This window comes from Nestor notabilis, unplaced genomic scaffold (assembly GCF_000696875.1).
Source record: "Nestor notabilis isolate BGI_N333 unplaced genomic scaffold, ASM69687v1 scaffold26067, whole genome shotgun sequence".
Lineage (NCBI taxonomy): Eukaryota > Metazoa > Chordata > Aves > Psittaciformes > Psittacidae > Nestor > Nestor notabilis.
Genome location: NW_009938222.1, coordinates 18,114 through 39,398, shown reverse-complemented (window position 1 = coordinate 39,398; position 21,285 = coordinate 18,114). Strand labels below are relative to the sequence as shown.

Below are 21,285 nucleotides of genomic sequence, written 5' to 3'. Positions count from 1 at the left end.
ATGCTTCTCAATTCCTCTTGTGCCTCTCATCTGTCTAATCTCTTTCCTCCTGACTTAAACTTTGAAAATTTCATCTGAATGACTGAAGGCTAGCTTCAGAAACCTGCTTTATCTTTAACCTCACAGAGTTTTGTGGTTGGTTCGTAACTGTTATCTGGGATTGACCTTGTGTGGAGAGAGAGCCTCTGATACTGAAATTTCCATTATCCCAGCATCTAAGTTGTCACTTGATTTGGAAACAGGAAACAAAACAAACTGCTTGTGTTTTTTGGGTTGCTGTTAAAGAGTGCTGTGCTACTAGAAGGTGTTCATGTTTGAAATGTAAATTAAAGGGATTTCATCTGTTAGATCTACTGCATTTTACTGCTCACCCAGTTAAACTTACTGCTACGTAGAAATAGTTGCTTGAGACCTTGACGTGGTTCACACATTTCAGCATTTAAAAGCAGATACTGTACTCACAACTACAATAAATATATTTGGTTTATAAAGTATAAAAGTTATCTTAAAATCGCATGACTTTTGGAGGCTCGGTTGTTGGAGAATGGATCACAAACCTTAATGGAGCTGTCTGGCGTTTTCCACTTTCTCCTGTTTTCTGTGTTATCTTTCCATAATAGCTTCCTAAGCTTGATACCCAAAAAAGGCATGCCCACTTCACAATGAGGGGTTTGTGAGTCTCTAGCACAAAGCTGATGGTGCTAGTGCAGAGCTGGAAGATGGTGGTGCAGTTCTCACTCTTTGTCCTTTATGTCATCTCTTCAGTAGTTTGTTTGACGGTCACAGCTACATAAAAATGAAATTGAAATACTCTTGTGCCTCAAGAAAATGTGTCTGAATGTTTTCCTAATATGTAGTAAGAAACTCTCGTTTTCAAAGCTACATCCCAGTGTGTAAAGGACATCACACATCCTAACCTCTTCTGGGGCCATCCTTGCTGATTTTCTTCCTTCTGTTGGTTGCATGCAGCCAGGGCTGGCCAAAAGGAGAACTCACTCACCTGTGCTATTTTGGTTTTTTTTTTTATTTATTCTGTTGGGGCTTTTTGTCCTTCTGAAGGCAACCTTGTTTGAATATCCTAAAGAAGCTTTAAATGGGGTGCCTTGGGGCATGGTGTGAGTCTGCATTGTAACGCACAGTGGGTTGGCTACTGCATTGATTTGCCTGGATCTCCAACTTTGCTGGAAAGCATAACAACAAATGGACAAAACAGTGATGGCTCCCCACTGCATCAAGGCTCTAATTTCACATTTCTAACTCTGTATGCAGTATAGCTCTTCTGGGGGGCAATGGCAGTACATCTAGTTTCTTCTGTTGTGTCTGTTATCTGGACTTTTGGCATATAAGGAAGCTTACAGCGTAGAACGCTGTATTGCTGATAGAGCTGAGGAACCAAAATGCAGTTAAGTTGGGCAATAAAGATGCAGTTGTATGCGAACCTTGTTTTTTTGTTCTGCATTATCATCTTTGTCGAGAATTATGCCAGGCGAGGGATGAAAGGCAGCTGAGAATTATTTGGAAGATGAGGCATTTGAGTTCTGCTTTTCTCCTGGACCAGCTTCTTTCTCTCTGCAGTAGTAGGAAGGTTGGTAAAACAAGCACATGGAGATTGTGAAATACATTTCTTCTGTGGATATACCTTCCACAGAGACTGTGTTTATGTAATAGAACTATAACATTTGGTCATTCTCTCCATTCCCATCGAATAGTTTCCAAAATAATAATGTAGCTCTTTTTCTGTAAGAAGTGCTATTGTAGAAATATTATGAGGTTGTGAGTGCAGAGCTCCCCTAACGGAGGGAAGCATTATGCTGTGAGCATTGTCTGTTCTTTAAATACAGGCTGCTGTCATTGCGGATCAGTGAAAAGTTCAGAGTTAAAATCAACGTGAGGCAGCAGATATCAGAAACAAGATGCTATGGAGCACATAAAGATATACTTTATTTTTTTTTCCCATGCCTGCATCTGCTTCTTTCAGAAGATTTTTGTGTGTATGTTTGATTGGTTGGGTTTTTTACTCTCCTGGTCCCTTCCCCCATTTTTTCTTTACTGGATTCATCCTTTCTCATTTTGTAAACAGTGTTCTCTTTTTAAAAACACAGCTCAAATACAGAAGAAATAAACTTTAAAATATAAATTCACTAATCCTCTAGTCCACTGCTCTAACAATGCATAATAGATTGTGTAGGTAACTGGTGTGTAATTTCTTAGAATTCTAATTGATCTTATTGCTTGCTTCACCCCAGCTTGAAACCACACACAAAAAGTAACAGTATAAAAGTATGGTTTATTCATTCTGATTTTTCTCCCCCTTTTTTTCTCTCCAATTTTCAGGCATGGAAAAGGAGATGGTTTGTACTTCGCAGTGGCCGTTTAACAGGAGATCCAGATGTATTGGAATACTACAAAAATGACCATGCCAAGAAGCCTATCCGTATTATTGACTTAAATCTGTGTCAACAAGTGGATGCTGGATTAACGTTCAACAAAAAAGAGTTTGAAAACAGTTACATTTTTGATATCAACACCATAGACAGAGTTTTCTATTTGGTAGCAGACAGCGAGGAGGAGATGAATAAGTGGGTTCGATGTATCTGTGATATCTGTGGGTTCAACCCTACAGATGAGGGTAAGTTCTATTGTTGGAGTTTGGTTTTTCTGTGAGAAAGTGTGTTGCATGTATGGGAAGAATGTTTAAAAGATCAGATGATTCTTTAGCGGGCATATGTTTTAAAACTTGTGTGCACTGGCTGTGAAACCTCCTTGTTATTCTGAAAAAAAAATAAGCAGAACAGAGGGAGGTACTAAAAATTTGTTAAAAATTAAGTGCCTTGAGAGTATAGGAAAAATCTTTAAGTAAAATCATGCAAAACAGAAGATGATCATAATCATCAAAGGAATCCCATTTGGTATAAAAAGTACGGTTATGCAATGGAATGAGTGCAAAATGTCAGGTTTCTAATATTACCATTTCTCTGTCTGCTTTGCAACTGGGGGGAAAAAAAGATCCGCCTCCCACCGTCTGAAACAAACAAAAAACCCCAACTTTTAGTTCTGCACTACCCAGCTCTAATCCTACCAAAATAGACATTGTGTGAAAGCAGCTTGTATAAAACAGGATGTGTGTTTAATTCCTACAAATACCTTGTAGCCATTGCTTGTCCTGAATCCATCTTTATTTATTTACTTATTCCTGCATTCCTTGTGGAGATTAGTGGGTTGCATGACTTGCTTTAGCTCTGTGCACAGTACCAAGAAAAGATTAAATAGGAGTGGTAAGAGGGTTATAAATGAAGCATGCCTGACTGAAGGGGCTAAAATGAAATCCCTGGTTTTCGTAGGATTGTGGGCTGAGGGAGGTGGGGAAAAAAAAGGGCTTGTATCTCTTCTACTCCAGCCAGGTCTTCAAAAGTATCTGGAAAATACTGTTGCTTTCTGAAGAGGGTCCCTTTTCTTTCTCGTTGTTGCAGTTTTGAACTAAAAAATTGTCATAAAACTTTGTCTGTGAACTACCACTCCGATAGTAAATTTAGTGCAGGGTACTTGTTTTGGTAGTTCTAATGTGTTTTTGTGACATCCTGAACATAACCGGGACAACCCACAGCATGTTTCTATGAGCAATTGCCATGTGATCAGTATTCACTCTGCTAAGCATCTGTTAGGTACGGGAGAGTGGTAGGCAGGTGGTTGCTCTTTTGTGGGTAAAGAGCACCCACCGCCAGTACAGCCGTGGGCAGGAGGCACTCAGAAGTCATTGGTTCTGGGGACACACTAGGAACCTGGCAAGTAAGGTGCTTACCTGATAGCTCTTGTGTATGTGAGAGTGTAAAGGAGCATGTGTCTGTTGCATGTAATAGAGAGGTGGGGTCCCCTCAAAGCTATGAGGCCTTCCCTTGCTGAGAGCTGATACACTACTAAAGCTTAATTTTCTGTTGATCTGTTGAACTGAAGGTGAAACATGCTGTGGATGTCAAGAGAACTAACTATGCCCTTACTGGCTGTTTGGACAAATACTGGGTTTTGCTTCTGTCAACTGTATCAGTAACTTATCCCTATTATATTCTGGTTGCATGTTTCATTGTTGGCATTTTACCTGTGTCTGAATTATCCCAACACCTTTACTTAACTGAGAGTTGATGGTATTGTCTGTTTTATGGGTTTAGTAATGTTGTGCGATGTGTTGAGGAGAAATTTAAAAAGGAAAATGGGAAAATCAGTTGCTGAGTGTCTGTTTATTGCCAAGTTCTTATTTTTACAAGATGATGGAAGAGTAAGCCATAAATGTACTTCATAAAAATCTGTGTTAACCTATGGTTTTTTTTGAGAAGTTAAAGAATAGGTGAAGTTCACTGCAGACAATAAAAGCCACTATTATTTTAGTATGGAACTAAAAGATTGTCTGAGGCATAACCTCCTTCTCTTTAGCTTGTGGAAGCGGCTAACTTTTATTTTTGAATCTGGACAAAATGTCTCTTGCCAGACTGGGTAAGGGTCTTGTTATGAGAGGACTGCCACTGGATTCCTTTCCTTGATCAAGGACTGGGGGCTGTTTGTTCAGAAGCCCAGTCCTATTGCCTCCTTGGATTTACAAAATAAAAAATTTAGATGGTGGTGGTTAGTGCTATTAGAAAACAAATACGGAGTTGTTGGTTTTCTGTTGGGAGGAATGTGGGAGGAAGAGTTAATCGTAACTGTGGAGAGACCAGAAAAATAAAGATCATCTCAGACTAGCACTGAGCTGCTCCTTCCATACTTAGTGAAGGAAATTCCTATGATGCAAAGTTTGTGTTTTCTTTTATTTCTTTTGTAAAAATGAGTGTTCACCATAATTTCTAATTATCTAATGCTTTGTTGTGACCTTCCAACTAGAAATTGATTTGTGCTCATGAAATCTCTTAATTCTGGAGATCTGCAGTGTTACATTTGTATTTGGACTAAGTAGATAAATTCATGTTCTTTAGTCATATTTACAAGCCATTGAGTCTCCAGCTTTCTGATTGCATCAGATATTATTTATATATATTGCACGTATATAATCATATATACAGATTACACTGTACATATTGTATAGTGTAATCTGTAATGATTACATTACAGTTGCATTATATGGCTTTTTATAGGGACTTTATTTTAATGAAGGGTTTACAGTGATTTGGGTTTTTTAAACTTGTAACAAAATGGAAACATAAAGGCTTTTTTTTTTTTTTTAAATAAGCTAAATAACTCTTATAATTTTGTAAAGAATTTTCTAGGTATTTAAGTTTTCTTTTAGAGGTTAAAATTTTCAGTGTTTTGTGTGCTTTGAACTTCAGTGGTAGACACTCTGGGATGGAGAGACTAAATGTCCATGGGAAATGACTGTTCTACTCTACCTGGTGCTGTGGAGACCTCAGCTGAAATACTGTGACCTGAGCTTCCATAAGGATGAGGAGAAATATTTAAAGAATGGGAGGAAACAGAGGAAATGGATTTTTAAGTGATCAATAAGGAGAAAAGTTGAAGGAAATTTTTTTTCTCCCAGGAAGAAAATACTGAGGAAAGAGCTGACTTTCAAAGTATAAAAAGCTGTGATACACAGGACATAGATCAGTTGTTACCTGAAGAGAGAAGTAGCTTGTTTCTCTTTCAGTGAGTGATGTAAGAAAAGCCTACTAAGGATAGTTAAGCACAGGCTGTAAAAGCCCTTCCCTAGAACTCAGTAGACATCTGTGCTGAATGTTTTATACGTGATCCAGCTGCATGTTTCTGTAATTTAGTGAATTGCGTGCTTGGCAAAGCAGGGGAAGAAGGAAATCATCTTACTATATGCAAACATGTTACTTGCATGTATTCATTTGAATAAAGATAGCAATAACAAAGTAAACCAGAAGAAATAACAAAGTAAAGCAGAAGAACAAAAAAAAAAAGGGAAGAACAAGACATTGAAATCTACAATTAGATTTACACAAATAATTACGTGTGCTAAAGAAAGTTTCTGTCTTCATAAGGACCATACTTTGAAAGAGCTACAGCTTGCTTCGCACGCAAAGCTTTCAAAGTTAACAGTATCTCTGTTCAGGCAGCTGCTATCCTGTATGTGCCTCTCACGCCTTCTGCATTTTGAACAGGAAAATTATTTTCAAATAACCTTTTTTTAAAATTGTGTTCTGATAATACATGCACTGCAGATTTATGATAGCTTGGGTGCAATATTAATGACTAGCAGGATGAACATAAGTCTAACTGACTCCTTGTGTTCTCTCTAATGTTGCTATGCTGTGTTGGAGATCCTGTATCTGATCAGGATACCCCTGTGCTGCCTGTAACACAAGCGAGTAACAGAAAACAGGCTCTGCCACTGAGAACTTAATATCAGCAGTGAGAGACATCAGTGTGCGAGCAGAGCCATGAGAAGAAGTGAAAGCAAATAAGGTGGTTTTGCCCATTGTGACAGATAAGTGGTCTTAGTGCTTCAGCTGTTGGATTGTTGTTGAACTCTGCAATTTTTGAAAAGAAATCTTCAGGGGGTCTTTGATAAGTAGTGGACATGAGAGGTGCTTAGAGTGCCTTTCCTGCGTGAAGAGTCTGCCTGTAAGACATAAAAAATGTTCTCCTTTGACAGCTTTAAAAAGTAGATTACAGAGGCTGGCACACTTAGCAGATCAAAATCGCCCTCTTAATAACATATGATGAATGTTAAGAGACCTTGATCACGAAAGGGCTCAAAAGCAAGGAGAAATAGTATAAGCTTTTAGATGAAGGAAGGGAGCCTCTGGAGGACTGTGAAGTGCAATGACAGAGTAAAAAAAAGTCTTTGCAACAGAGTTGTACCATAGAGATTATGTACTTAAAAAAAAGTCTCAACTTCTCATTATCTCTTGAATATAATTAACTAGAAAGAAAGTCAGCTCAAAGTTGACATGCCAGGAGAATGAGTGACTGTGACCAGGAGTGCACAAGACTAACATGAGAGGACCAAGTTAAGCGTTAGGAGAGGGACCCTCTGGATAAGTAAGGATTGTTATCTTAGAAGAGAGGCAGTAGGTTTAGAGGGAATAGTGGCACAAAGGCATCTCTTGATGTGGAGGCTTTTTTGATTGGTTGCTTTGAGGAAGTAAAGGTGGGGGATGATGGCTACTGAGATGTACAAATGTGATTTTTTTGAGGGTGGTATTGCTCAGAGGAAGGTGAGGATAGGCTGTGAAAGGATGCTGTCAGAGTTGCAAGATTTCATCTGGCAAAATTGAAGACGAATAAGAAAATTAAAAGAAAAGGGGCTAGAGAAGAACTTGAGATTTGGCTTAGCAGGTTTGGTAGAGGTGATAGCTGGTGGCTAAAGAGCTGATTCAAGGGAGGGAAAGCTGGGGTAATTATTGCCTGTTATCCAAAGGAGAAAGAGAAGACAACAGAGAAGACTAAGATGTCTTGGACTTCTTCAGATGATGTGGTTAAAGGATGGATGGGTAAGATGGTGAGGAATAGAGCACAGAATCTGCAGCGGTATGTCTTCCCTTACAAGTATGTGAGGCAAAAATACATACATTAAAAAGATATAATTTACTGTCAGGAGTGCAGTCAGAATCTTGAGTGTTTGGGGTTATTATCTTAAGCTGCCTGCTGCATGTGACAGAAATTTATAGGGGATGTGATTCTACTCTTCCCTGAGAAAAACTAAACTAAATCTAAATATGCCTAGGCAGTTAACTTGATTTTCCCTGGTTTCTGCTGTACACCTTTTGTGGCATTAACATCACCTGATAAGTTGCTAGGAGAAGTTTGCAAGACGGTGGGTTGGAAAGCAGTTCTGCAGATTGCTGGCTCTCAAGTCGTGAGGTGCTGTGAGGCAGTACGTGCAGCACTGAAAACCTCTCTGAAGCACAGCCTATGGTTCCAGATAGTGTGCTGCAGCCCCAGCTGGGTAAGCTCACTGTGTGGCTAGAGCAGCCTGTTCAGTGACCAGAGCTCTGGGCCTTTTTAGTGAAGAAAACCCCCCAAACATTTTAATGTGGTGAGCTGCACTGTTTCTCTTCACAAGCACCTACAGAAGTTCATCTATAACAGGACTCCTTATTTTTTTCTGCATCACCCAGCCTGTGTACCATCTGAAGATGGAGAGAACAGGCTACAGATGTTTCTTTTTTTCCCCACTTTTGAATGAACCGTCTTCAAAAGAAAATTGCAGGTGGAGAGGGGGATGAAATTCTGAGTGGAAATGCTTTTGGTAATTTCAAATTTTAAATGGGTAACCAAAAGTGTAGCTTAAAATTACATAGGAACTGCAGATAGTAAGTATTAAGTTTCAGATATGAACTCTGAAAGCCAGAAACTTCAGCGTGTGATGGGAACTTGAAATAGTCAGCCACATTTCTGGTTTGGATGTGGGAGGAAGGCTTGTCCTGAGCATAATATACAACAAGCAACTGCTGAATTCTTTGTTACTGTTCTTTAAATAGGCTATCGTGTGTATCTTCAGAAAAAAAGAGATACTTCTGAGATTATATTAAACTAAGAAACAAATGCACAGAAGTTTATTAAAGTATGTTAAAGGATTTTCTCTGGGCATAGCAGAAAGTTTCAGAAGTGAGGCTTACTGCATGAATTTCAGATTGATTGTAAGCTTATCACTGATGCTGAAAACCAAATGTGGACTAATGTGTCCATGCATCTTCTTGGCTGGATCTGGCTTACATCTATTGAGTTAAGCATGTGAATGAAGCAAGTGCTTATTTGTCTTTGCCTGTCAGTGTACACATGGTCGTGCTCTGCGTGTGCACATGCAGACATGTGGCCCTTTGATTCCAGGATCTTTTACTTGAGATCATGTAGAAGCTGACACTAGAGGAAACTTCAGCAGTATTTTGGGATGTGTCTGATTACATGAAGCAACACAGATAATGACTGAACAGACTTGTTAAAAAAAAAAAAAAAGAAAAAAGAAAAAAATGTCCTTTTAAGGATTAAAGTGAAGAAGTTGTGGGGGTTTTATGGCTCCCACTGTTGTATCTGTAAATTTTTGTTCAAGGTTGTTACTCTAATACTTTGTTGGCCATTGGTTGTTTTAATGAATAGTAGAAGCATATGATTGCATATCGCTTGCCGATTCACTTGTTAGAATTGGAAAATCCCATTTCTATTTTAGTCTTTCTACCTACAATCTGCAAAGAATGCGCTTTGTTTTTTTTTACTTGGATTGCAATTTTGACATTTAAAGAAATGCTTGCTGTGATGAGGCTTCTGTGTTTTGTTCAGTATGAGAATATTTCAAGTATTTACATAATTAGAATATTAAGAGACCATATATCATAATGCAGAAAACAATTAAATTTTTGCTCTCATAAAAAACACAAAACACAAAACCAACCCTAAATGCAAACTCCCACGCTTCAATCTTCTGGGTTTTTCATAAAGCACAGATATAGGAACATGTGGAATAAAGAAGCTTTTTATAGTTAAGGAGGAAGAGAGGGGAGCCTTTTACTATTCTTGTTCAGAAAATTCTCTTTTTACCTCATTAATCCTATAATTGTTTTATTAATGAGGCAAATACCAAAACAGCCATGAGGAAAAAGCGAAGGATGATGCCTGTAGCTGCTCTTAACAAACCAACTGAGAAAAGATAAAACTCTTGCCCTGTTTTGAGAAAGCTGTTTGTTCTAGCTGTACTGAATGCAGGAATTATAAAAACAAAATAGGATTCTTGTTGCGCTCATTTGCATGTTAAATATTCTGAATGTTTTTCCAGCTCCCAGTTATTTCAAAGCAGTCCGAGTGTCTGAGCTCTGGGAACAAACCAAATGACTTATAACACTCTTTGGTGTGCAGATGACCCCTTCCCTAAAAATCTGCTAGTCCAAAGTGGAGCAAGTTCTTTGAAATCATAATAGGCTGCTGGGAGAAACTTTCCTTCATATCAGCTTCTGAAGTACGTGGCTAAAGAGAATATTTGAGAGGGTACAGATAGGCAAACAACATTCATTTGCTCAGTGATGAAAGTCGTTAACAGTACTGTTTTCTTCGTAGTCAAATTTGAAATAGCTGGAATGTGTAAAGCAAATAAGAAGTAGCCCAGCAGTGAAATGCTTTACTCTTTAAATCAGGCATTAGCCTATGTTACTTAACACATACAAACTGTCTGTTTGAAGACAAATTTCAGATCAGAACATTGGTATTTTAATAGTTTGGTGCTCTATCCACTGCAAAAAAAAGTCCACATACAAAAATACCCCACAGCAGATCTGTAGGAGGACTTGGGGATTTTGTCAAGTGGTATCTGTGTCAAAATAAATGAGACTGCTCATCACAAGAAAGGTATCTCTAATGATCCATTAACATTAATGGGTTCGGAGAATGGGAATCCTTGCTCAGAGAACACATCATGAACTTTCTGGACAGTTGGGACAGTGTCACCTTTAATACTTGGTAACAATCAAAGGCAAATGGTTAGGATAGGAACACAGTGAGTTGTTCTTGTGTCTCTGTAAATCAGTGTGTCCTAGGCTTTTTTTTTTTTTTGCACATTCTATGCAATAGTTTAGTTTCCCCTCTCAGAAAGGTAGAGCCAGGAAAGGTGAAGGGAAACCAGATCTGCCATGCAGTCCCTCTGTACCAAGAAAAATTAAGCAGCACCAACTCAGAAAAGCAGTGACAAAGTTATGTAAAGTTTGGAATGGGGATTACGAATAGGAGGCAAATGTTCTCCTGAAGATTGGAGCTGAAGGATATCAAGTGAAACTCTCAGGCACCAGGTTTACAATAAAAGGAAGGGTTTCTTTCATGCCACACATAATAAGGTGTGGAGATCACTGCCATGGGATGGTACAGATCAAAAATATAAATGTACTCAAAAGAGGTAGGACATACTCAGAGAGGTTTGGCAGAGGCTGAACGGCATAGACTGTGGATGCAGCCTCTGCCCTGGGGAGCCCAAAGCTGGGGAGCCCTAGAAGCGGAAGGCAGTGCGGCAGGCTTGCCTTGCTGCTTCTGCTCAGCCTGTCTGCAGCAGTCCACAGTCGGAGATGGCATTGGGGGCTTCAGAGGCTACAGATCTGAGCCAGTATAATTAGCCTAATGGTCTTCACCACCTTGCCTCCTTTCAGCAATTGCATGTTATAGGCAGTCTTTAATGTCTTTCACACATTTACACACTTTTTTCTTACTCCCCAAGAAAGTGACTCTCTTTCTCCAAACGTGGTGGATACATTGGTCCTCTTTCAAGCTTCTTGATTTTATTTTTCCCTGGAAAGTTACCCTTGAGTCTTGTTACTCTTCCTGGGAATGCTAGTGCATTGTCTGTTTAAATGCATCAGCCTCAGGTAGGCACGCATCTTACTAGGTACCTGTTGAGCTCTCCTGTTTACATGTGGTCTAATTGACACACCCATCTTCCCTGGAAGCTGCAGGGGCATCCTGTTTGATTTCTTTTTTTTCCCCTTCTGCGAACTTGGCACCGAGCAGATCTAGTGACGTGAAGGTCGTGCGTAGCCAGGGACAAGGAACAGGTGTGGGGATTGTGGTACACCAAAGCTCTTGAGGATCTTGTGTGTAAGTGTGACCAAAGAACGATCGTGTGTTCGGCAGGAAACATATCTTCTCCACTCTTGCTCATGCATAACTTTACTTGCATTTCTCAGTTCTGGAGGGAACAGGACAGAGCTGCTTGTCGTTTCTCCCACTACCTCTCTTCCAGGAGCAAGAAATCCATGCCTAGTAGGTCCGTTCAGCCATCTCTCTGTTCCTGCTGTAGAGCTCCAACGTTAGGGGAATGAAGGAACACCTGTAGTGCCTCAGATGGGCTCCTCCAAGCCCTTGAAATTCCTAAATAATAGAAAATTGTCCATGTTTTAATATTTTTAGCATGTAATAAAGAAACCGTTTTATTTCTGTATGTGGGTGCAGTCTGGTTTTGCCTTTGTTCTTCTAACTAGTTTAGATGGATAGGTCAGGACCATTCTTTTAAAAACTTTTTTTAGGTTATCCTACCTTTTCAGGTAGGTTGAGTTGAGGAATTTTCATACACCTAGACTTCTTCCACCCACATGGGTGTGGTGGGATTTAATTTTTGAGCCTGTGTAAGTGCCATGGGAGTTCAAAGCAAGTACTGCTGTTCCTATTTCCACGTTTAAATCACTTGTGCCTAGTATACACAGAACTGGAAGCAGGAGGGCTATGTTCTGGTCTGCTCATCTTGTTCTTCCCAGGATTGTCCTGGGAAGGAGAAGCTGGGTAAATTAATTGGTTCGGGCATAGCTAAACTGTAAGTCAGCAGTTTGCATTGGATAACAGGAGCAGTTTGCATTGGATAATAATATGTTCATTTAAACAATGGTAATAATCAGTGTCCATTCTTGGGATGTGCAAATTGGAATGTACAGTGAGTTGCAAGTACAAGGGAGCCTTGATAATTGAGGAACAATTTGCTTAATTATGTTGGTCTTAGTCAATGTATCATTAAAACAATGAAAAAGTTAAATGATTGTTTAATGTTTGACAGTCAATATTTTCTAGTCTCCCAGGGAATTTAATAGGATATATGTATTTGGAAGGGAAAAAAGTACTCCAGAATATATATAAATAGGAATTGGATAAGAATTCTAAAGACAATTTAGAAGCCAAAACACCTCCTCCCTCCTTTCCCTCTCTCCCCCCACAAACTAAACAACCACAACTACTTCATTTATTGCACTGAAATAAAAATCTGGGGTATGTAATGACAGGGCTTAGTGGAACATGGTACCTCTGTTGTCCCTCTCCATTATTTTTATAGTTGTGAGGGATCTTCCATTGCAAAACCAGCATTTTTCCTGTTACTTTTTAGATCTTGAGAGAGGCCACTTCTTGACTGGTGACTAATCTCAAATGTTGAAGTGACCTTGGTCAAAAAGGGATGAATATGTGCAAGTGCTGACTCAGGTTACCATATTCAAGTAATAACCTATGGGCCTTTGCCTGCCCTTGATTAAAACAGATTTGTGTTCTTAGCTGTCTAACTGCAGCTGTCAGCATCTTTGTTCTTTCTGTGTCTGGAAAACAGTCATTAAATAAGGCATAACCTCTGTTTCCACGGCATACGTAAGAAACTGATTACAGTTGGAAAAAATATAAAGATATTATAGTATATATGATATATATGTAAGTATAAATACTCTGAAAATATATTAATATCCATATGTTCTTATATCCACTGATTTTACAGTTTTGAATTAAAACACCTGACTTTTCTCATCCTCTTTTAATAACTTTTTATGTAGCAATGTAAGACTGTATTCTTCACTGTAAAAAGAATGCTTTGCTTATATGTTTGCAGATGCTGTGAAGCCACCGGTCAGTTCTTTACAACCATCTGCTGAGTTACCCTTGCCCATCAACACTTCACCGCCTTCCATGCAAGCAGAATCTTCCCTACCTCCTCCCTATCAGCTTATTAACATCCCCCCGTTGGAGTCTTCCTCTGGTCAAGAAGATCCTCAAGACTACCTACTGCTGATAAACTGTCAAAGTAAAAAACCTGAACCTATGAGGTAAGTGACTTTTTTTCTTTTTTTCCTTTCTTGAAAACACTTACTTGTATTACAGGCCAAGAATATTTGGCTAAAAGTGCTTTTTTTATTGCTGAGTCATTGAACATTTGGATGCACATAATCTATGGGAGGGGGGAGGGAGGGAGGGAGCTGCCTGTAACTCTTTACTACTTTTCATACCATGCTTGAACTTTTTGCAGCAATAGTAAGTTGTTTTATCAGTGCTAGTCCCCTACTGCATTCTTTGAAAGTGTGGACAGCAGTTGCCAATATGAAGTGTCAGATAAATGCAGTGATTCCAAGCTTTCATTGTAGTGGTGCATGGCACAGAGCAGATAAGTTCCCTTTCTTTAACACAATCTGGTGTCTTTAGTCCAGTCTAGGATTAGAAAAAGCTGGAGAAATTTAGCCTTTCTCCCTTCTGCTATTTGGTGTCCCAGTTTTGCCAGATGAAGCTTTCATGGAAGGAGTCAGTAAAACATGCTGATACTTATCATCACCTGCCAGATTACCACATCACTGAAAATAACAATCCTCAAATGGTATTTGTTGACTGTTAGTAACACGGTTCAGACTCTCAAGCAAGAGATAAAGGATAATTATTTTATGATAACTAAGAATGTAGAAGACTTAAACCACTCAATTTCTGTATCCTGAATTTTAACTTACTCCAAGCAACAGATTGGAAACAAGCTCAAATAAACCTTATTTCTTACTGAATGAAGAGTAACCACAGAGTCAGTTCTCCAGAGAAGTGTGCAATAGGAAATTTTAAGGAAAGAATTGAGAACTTCTACTGAATTAAAAGTATATTTATTCTCCAGCTGATGCTTCTAAACTGAATAGTTGTACAGCATCTCCTGCATCGGAGGATATTACTTTTATGTAGCTACCTGGGAAATATTGCTGTGGTTTTTCAGAATGGAACATGGTGTCTATCCCTGAAGCAGGCTGCCCAGGGACTTAGTGGAATCTCCATTCTCTGAGATTTAGAAAAAAACCCAGCATACAAAACAGCTACAAATGAACTTGATTGGGCAAGCTCCTAAGGAGCCTCACCTGACTCTGAAGTTGGCTTTGCTTAGAGGTATTGGAAGAGCTGGACCAGATAATCTCTGGAGGTCTCCCTTCCAACCTTGAATTGTCTGTGGGAGAATCTTATAAATCTGTTTGTCAAGCTTCTTTTCTGCAGTAATTTAAAATAAAATCTGGGGTATTTCCAGGAAAATAAACAAAACGTCATATTCTTTTTGCAATTGCAGACATGGGAGGCTGAGGAAAGCTTCCTTTGAAAGTGTTTACATGAGTATTTCACATACTCCCTTAGGGCCATACCTTTTAGTGGTGGTGCCTTCTTCATTAACACCTTGATGCTTTTCCAGTTTTACCTGTGCCATGTGCTCTTCGTTCCCTTGGCATTTTTATCTTGCTCTGTTGTGCCTGAGGAGTTTCCTGATCTGTTTACTGATGATTGCATGATAGAAAAGTATCCACCCTTTACAATCTTTCTTATAAAATGGCGAAATGAGCCTACAGTTTCCCCAGAGTATGGAATGTGCAGGTTACAGGCAGCACAGCGTGCCCCGAAGTGTCCTGCAAGAGAAGGGGAAACCCAGTATCTGCTTTGTCAGTGTTAAAAGTTTAAGTGATTAGTGATGTTCAGAAGCTGATGGTGCCCAAAAGGTATGTTCACCATTCCTGCCAGTGGTATTGTTTCCTGAATGGCTCAGCAGAGAAATCTTGACTTTCCATTTTGACACCCTGGCTGATCAGAAATGTGTCTGCCTGTTTGCCTCTGCAAGGGATGGGCACAGAGTGGATTTGTAACACCACCACATGAAGCATGGTTTTTGCAGTGATGAAGGTTGGGATGTGTAGTTGACTTTCTCACATGACTTTCACAGTTACGTGACATAGGTGTTAAGGAGACGAGTAAATATGGGTTAAGTAGGAGGGGTCCCCTTTCGTGGTCTCCTTACACTAAACATGGCAAGGTATAGCATCCAGGTAGCCTGCAAGATTTCTTGAGGAAGACACTGGTGACACAGGAGAGAAGGAATTTGGGTTTTGGGGAAGGCATAATGTCTAATAGAGATAAAATGCCGAAGGAACTGAGAAAAACCTGAACAAGGTCTTTGAGAGTGTAGAGGTTGTTTAAATAAGTGATATTTTTATAGGAATATTTGAAAACAGTGTAACATTGGCATTGTGATTACTTGGAAATTATGTGGGCTTAGTGTATTATATTTAACTAAATTCACTAAATAGCTATGTCCTTTTATTAAGAAGGCTGTAATAATGAAAAAAACAGAATAATAGTTATGCTGGAGTTTCAGTTCCACTTAAAAGGACTGCTTATGTTTCATGGTACAGTAGCTGTTCTGCTGGATCTGGGACAGAGTATAGAGGATATAGACATTCTCCTAAGGAATCAGAGCTTTGTATATCTCTGTAGCAATGTTACTAAGATGACCAGTTAAGAGGGCACACTATGTACTACCCCAATCCACATCCTTACAGGTGAATTGAAAATTAAATGGTTGCATCACTTTCCGATTAATTTTCAGACTTGGTACAATTTATCTGTATTTGATACAACCTTTTTTCCTTAGTGTAAAGTGCAAAGCTTAATACATGTAATGAAATAGGCAGGTATTGTTACTTGAGTAGTTTATTTCTATGACTTTTCCCTTTAGACTTCGAAGTTGCCAATACACAGAGGGAACTCTTCTGTTCTAATTTTGCATGCTACTTCATAGATAATCTGGGATTTTCATTTCAAGGCTTTGTGGTTCTTTGCTGGGTAAGGCAGGTAACTGTGATACATAAGGGAAGCATCCAAACTGCCTGTCTTGAAATATTTAGGAATTGTGGTGTTAAGACATAAGTTTGAAATGCTTCATTATCGATGTCATGGAACACAATGCATGCTGTTGTGAGAATATCTTGGACACAGCACTTTACAGCTGTAATAATCAGACTGTATTTTGTCTAAAATAGTTTTATGCTCTGATCACTGTTGACTTGAGAAAGAGCATTGTTGGACTGCAGCATTTAGTGAGATTTTAAGGTTTGTATTTGGATCCTAAATAAGAAAATGCCGCCGAAGACAGCTTCCGAACCTTTTAATGTTCTGGCTTATTCTAGAGGTGTATTGAAATACTAAACGCTGTCTTCCTCATCTTTCCTGTGTTTATGAACCAGCCAAGGGTCACCCTTTCTCTCAGAAGAAGGGCAGGAATACCTGCTATTAGAAGATTTTGAAAGTAAAAAGATTCCACTGCAGTGAGTGAACAGTAGCCGTTCTTGGAATGCGTGTGAGAAATTAATCACAGAGCCATTAACTTGCCTGAAAATATTGTTTGTTTGAGACATGTCTTGCATGGTGTTCTGTGAGTTTTAACAGAAAAACTGTGTAACTTTGGCACCTGTGGAAACAGAGCTGGCTTTTTTTTTATTTATTTATTTCTCTATCTATCTATTTACATTTTTACTATGCTTCCTGTTGCTGCCCCAGGTTGTTGGCTCATACGAGCAGTTCTGCTGCCACTTTCTTCACAGTATTCTGTTTAATTGGTCATATCAATTCCTGTAAATCGGAAAAGGATCACCTTAAAAGGATGAGTGGTCAAGCCAGACTGAATTACAGCATATTCAAAAATGGGATGATTACCTCTCAGACTAAAACACATTTAAAACTTTTTTTTCTGGATCTCTGTCAACAAGTAGCTTTTGGTATATGGAGGCAGGCTTCTTATTGGGCTCCCTTTGCCTCAATATCCTGCATCTTCTCAGTGCATCTTAATGTCCAGTCCTTGCAGCTCAGCAGGCTCTACAGTCATCTCGATGTGTGTAGAGATGTCCAGTCCTAGCACTGAGTAAGGAATAGTTGGGTCACTTCGCAGAATTTGCAGTCATGTGATGCCCGCATGTGATTACACTGAATTCATATCAGAGTCATCCTCTGCTTATAAATGGTGAGGAGTTTTCATTGTGTTATATCCAACTTTGCCATTATTTTAAACTGAGGTATAAAAAATCATTAATCCTTATCTTAATAACCAATTGTTAATGGAATATTTAAGACAATTGATTTTTTTTTTTGGTGTGTGTTGAGCTGTTCTGAAGCGTGTGAGGAAAACTAAGTTACCTGAAACTTTTAAGTGCAGAAATCATCAAGCATCTTGAATGGGAAATCCTTCTTTTAAAAAAAACCAGGAGTCGTGAGTCCCTGAGCTCTGGTCCTAGCCTAAATTTCCTTGAGGTAACATGCATCAATTACGTGTTGTACACTTTCAAAATTGTACATGGTGTTCCTGTCATGATCAGTGGTTAATACTGACTTTTGAAAACTGCTTAAACTTCAGAGGCTGAATTCTCTATCTTCATTTGGCATAAACTGCTTTCTTGGTCTGTGTTTTAGACTGTCTTCAAACTTTTTGTCTTTCAAACTCAGGTTGGTTACAACCCATTCATATTTTGAAAACTGTTTCAACAGACTAAGAAGTTGGTTCCAAAAGATTACTTTTTAAATCATGAAGTAAATCAGAAATGCCCTCTTATAATGAGAAATCTGAGTTGTTGCCAAATAACAGGCCTGGCTGCCTCGTGTGTCATGGTTTTTGAAAGTCTTCTGTTTTTGCAAGTGCTTGTGGTCAAGAAAGAAGCAGCAGCATTTGCTTAGACCCAGGAAAACTCCTAAATTTGAAAATGTCAGCATTTGTTGCTTACATCTCATGGGTAATCCCTAAGTACTCTCATTGTACATGTGCTGTTGTTGCATTTTGAGCTTTGGTTATATACTCTGCATGTTTTTCTAAGATAAATGTAGTGTTTATATTTTATTTCTGTAGTTTTGAAAGTTTCCTCATTTCGAAGTACATCCTAGTCAACTGGAAACAATTTTAGTTCTACAATTGACTGTCAGTGTCCAGTTTCTCTAGACTGCCCAATTTATTTTTATAGCATATAAAATGCAGATCACAATCCTTGCCACACTTGCTCATATAAAACACGTGTGACTTTTGCTGAGACTTTGGACTGAATGAATAGCACAGAACCAGAAGAGTACATCTAAAAAGTGAGGAACTCCTGAATGAATCCTTCAAGTAAAGAGCAAGAGCTACAGCAGGGGTGCAAAGTTCAGTGTGTTACTAGTCACACAGTGTGTTTGCAATTTATTGTGTGCTCTGTAACCTCATGTAGTCTCTTCAGTACTGTATATTCTATTTTTTGCAAGTGTGCTAAACTTCCAGTGGTTCAATAGCGAGGCAAAGGAAGTAAACTGTTAGGAAACGAGGTATTTCATGGTCAGCATCGTAAAGATTGTAGGAAGTCTCACTTCCTCAGTTGTGCCAAGGATAAATGCTTAGTGAGAACAGTCCCTTCTTTTTAGGGTCTGGTAAACTAAATGCACATCAATGTTCAGAGTCGCCTAGAAACCAATTCTGATCAGTGAGACAACTTAAATCGATGTTGAAAACAGTAACTAAAGCAAAATTAGTGTACTTTTTCTAATGAAAGCAAACCAAAACCCCATACAGACACAAAAGAAACAAATGACCAAACAAACGAACAAAAAAACAACAAAAAACCCCCAAACCATCAAAACACCAAACAACAACTGGAAAAAAACCCTATTAACAAGCCAATAAAAAAAGTTGATGTATTTAAAGCTGGAGAAGAACTCATAAGCCATTTGGACTGACACAGATTGTATTTCTGCTATTAAACAGAACAAAAACAGTTGGTTAGGTGAATGACGTTTTTCTTGACTGGAGATGCCCAATCTAAGGTAATCACGTGGATTCCCTTGATAGCTGGCATAGAGGCACTTTGGGAGTGATTCATCAGGTTTAGATGGATATCTAGGAAGAATGGATTGTGTTTCATGCAGTCTCCATTTCTCCAGTGACTGCCGAGGAAACTTAAATGAATAGCTAAACTGGATTCCTTTCTCCCCAGGTTACCAGAACCCACGGAGACAAAGCCAGCTGTCCCTTAAGAAAAAAAGTTTTGTGTGATATTATTGACAAATTGAGATTTGAACAATAAATTCTGGGTGTGGTTACTTTGAGGTAGAGAGCCTTTTAAAATAAGAGGAAAAAGTGCTTCTTGTGGCAGTCATGCTGTTGAATTTTAGGTGGTTTATTCCTCAGAAGTTTTGTAAACTGCATGGTCCATTTGCTTAATAGAGCCTATTAAGAGCTGCATAGCAGCTATTCATTGATACACACGCATGCTAAAATATTTACATATGTGTGTATGAATTAACACATTGGTATTGTGCTGTGGTAATGAAAACAGGAAATACCATGGTATGATTGATCAGAAAGTGTATGGACTGCATTAACCACCGTGTTAGTATTTAGCCACATTCTTTCATTTAAGCAAGGAGTCAGACTGGTAACAATTCCTTGAATTTCTCTGCCTGGAGCAAGGTAACTGGGGAAGTTGAAAAGGGGGGAAGTACAATGTGTTTACTTTCCATGGAAGTTTACTGATACTGGTTAGTGCCAGCATTGCAGTGCTATTCTCATGAAAGATGGGATTTCCGGAGAAATCAAAAGATAACTACTGCCTAATCAAAGGATCACAATACTGCCTTAATTTGCATTAAAAAAAAAAACAAAAAACACTCTGTTGCACGTACATCCTATGTATTACACACCCCCCCCCAAAGAACATGCTATCTTTCTCCTGTTTCTGTTCTTACCTGTTACTTCTCTCTCCCTTATGTATTTCAACCCTTTTTTTCTTTTTTTTTGGTCAGTAGCTAACTTCAAGTATGAACACAAGGGTGTTGCAGTAGTATTTTTTCCTCTATCATTTTTTGATACTGATTAGAACTAGCAAGTTCTGTAAGCTGAAGGATTGTATATTATTAGTGCCATTAAAGTACTGCTAGTTTGCAGCACGGGTTAAAAAAAGTAAAATAAAAAAATCCCCCAGTCCCAAACAAACTGTCCAAATTGGCATTGTGGAAGTCACTTGCTTTATGAAGAATAAACTTGTTTAACTGCTGCTAAAGCTCCACAATTGTGTTATGTGTTTCATGTGCATGGATTTATATGTATATAGTTACTTAGGATCCTTCTTAAGTACTGCTATTTGTTTAATAAATGAGTTAATTTAAAAAAAAAATTGGAAGAGACTGATAGACTTAATTGTTTACATTCTCAATGTTTTGGTTATTTGTAATGTTTGTTTTTCTTTATATGTTCATCAACATTTTAATCTTACAATCTTGTTTATGTGTAGATCTCATGCTGACTCGGCAAAATCCAGCTCTTCTGAAACAGACTGCAATGATAACGTGCCCTCCCACAAAAATCCTGCTCCATCAGCGAGCAAGCATGCTGTGAATGGCTTTTTTCAGCAGCAAGGTGTCTATGATTCTCCTCCTTCTCGTACGGGACTGACACTGGCAGACTGCAGCCTTTATAACCTGCCTAGGAGTTACTCACAGGATGTTTTACCGAAGGCAGCATCTCCATCTGGGACTGATGCAGAAGGAGAGCAACATGTTTTCAATACCCCATCAGCAACATCTTCATTAGATGCACAGATGAGACACATCTCCATTAGCTATGACATTCCCCCCGCACCTGGAGGTACTTACCAGATTCCACGAACTTTTCCAGAGGGAACGTTGTCTCAGACTTCAAAACTGGAGACTATTCCAGATATTCCTCCACCTCGGCCTCCAAAACCTCATCACGCTGCAGATCGATCTCCTGTGGAAACATGTAGCATTAGTCGCACTGCTTCAGACACTGACAGTAGTTAT

The 21,285-nt window shown here is 38.9% G+C and overlaps 1 protein-coding gene across 1 annotated transcript in view; it reads left to right on the top strand.

Moving 5' to 3' along the window:
- Nucleotides 1–2,334: 2,334 nt before the first annotated feature.
- Nucleotides 2,335–21,285, top strand: part of GAB1 (GRB2-associated binding protein 1) — a gene marked incomplete at both ends in the record, with an annotated part of 36,901 nt that continues 17,950 nt past the window's right edge. Inside the window, 3 exons of the mRNA XM_010019220.1 lie at nt 2,335–2,629; nt 13,283–13,496; nt 20,757–21,285. The exon at nt 20,757–21,285 is cut by the window's right edge and continues 94 nt beyond it. Of these exons, the coding sequence (XP_010017522.1) occupies nt 2,335–2,629; nt 13,283–13,496; nt 20,757–21,285 (1,038 nt within the window). The remainder of the gene's footprint in view (nt 2,630–13,282; nt 13,497–20,756) is intronic.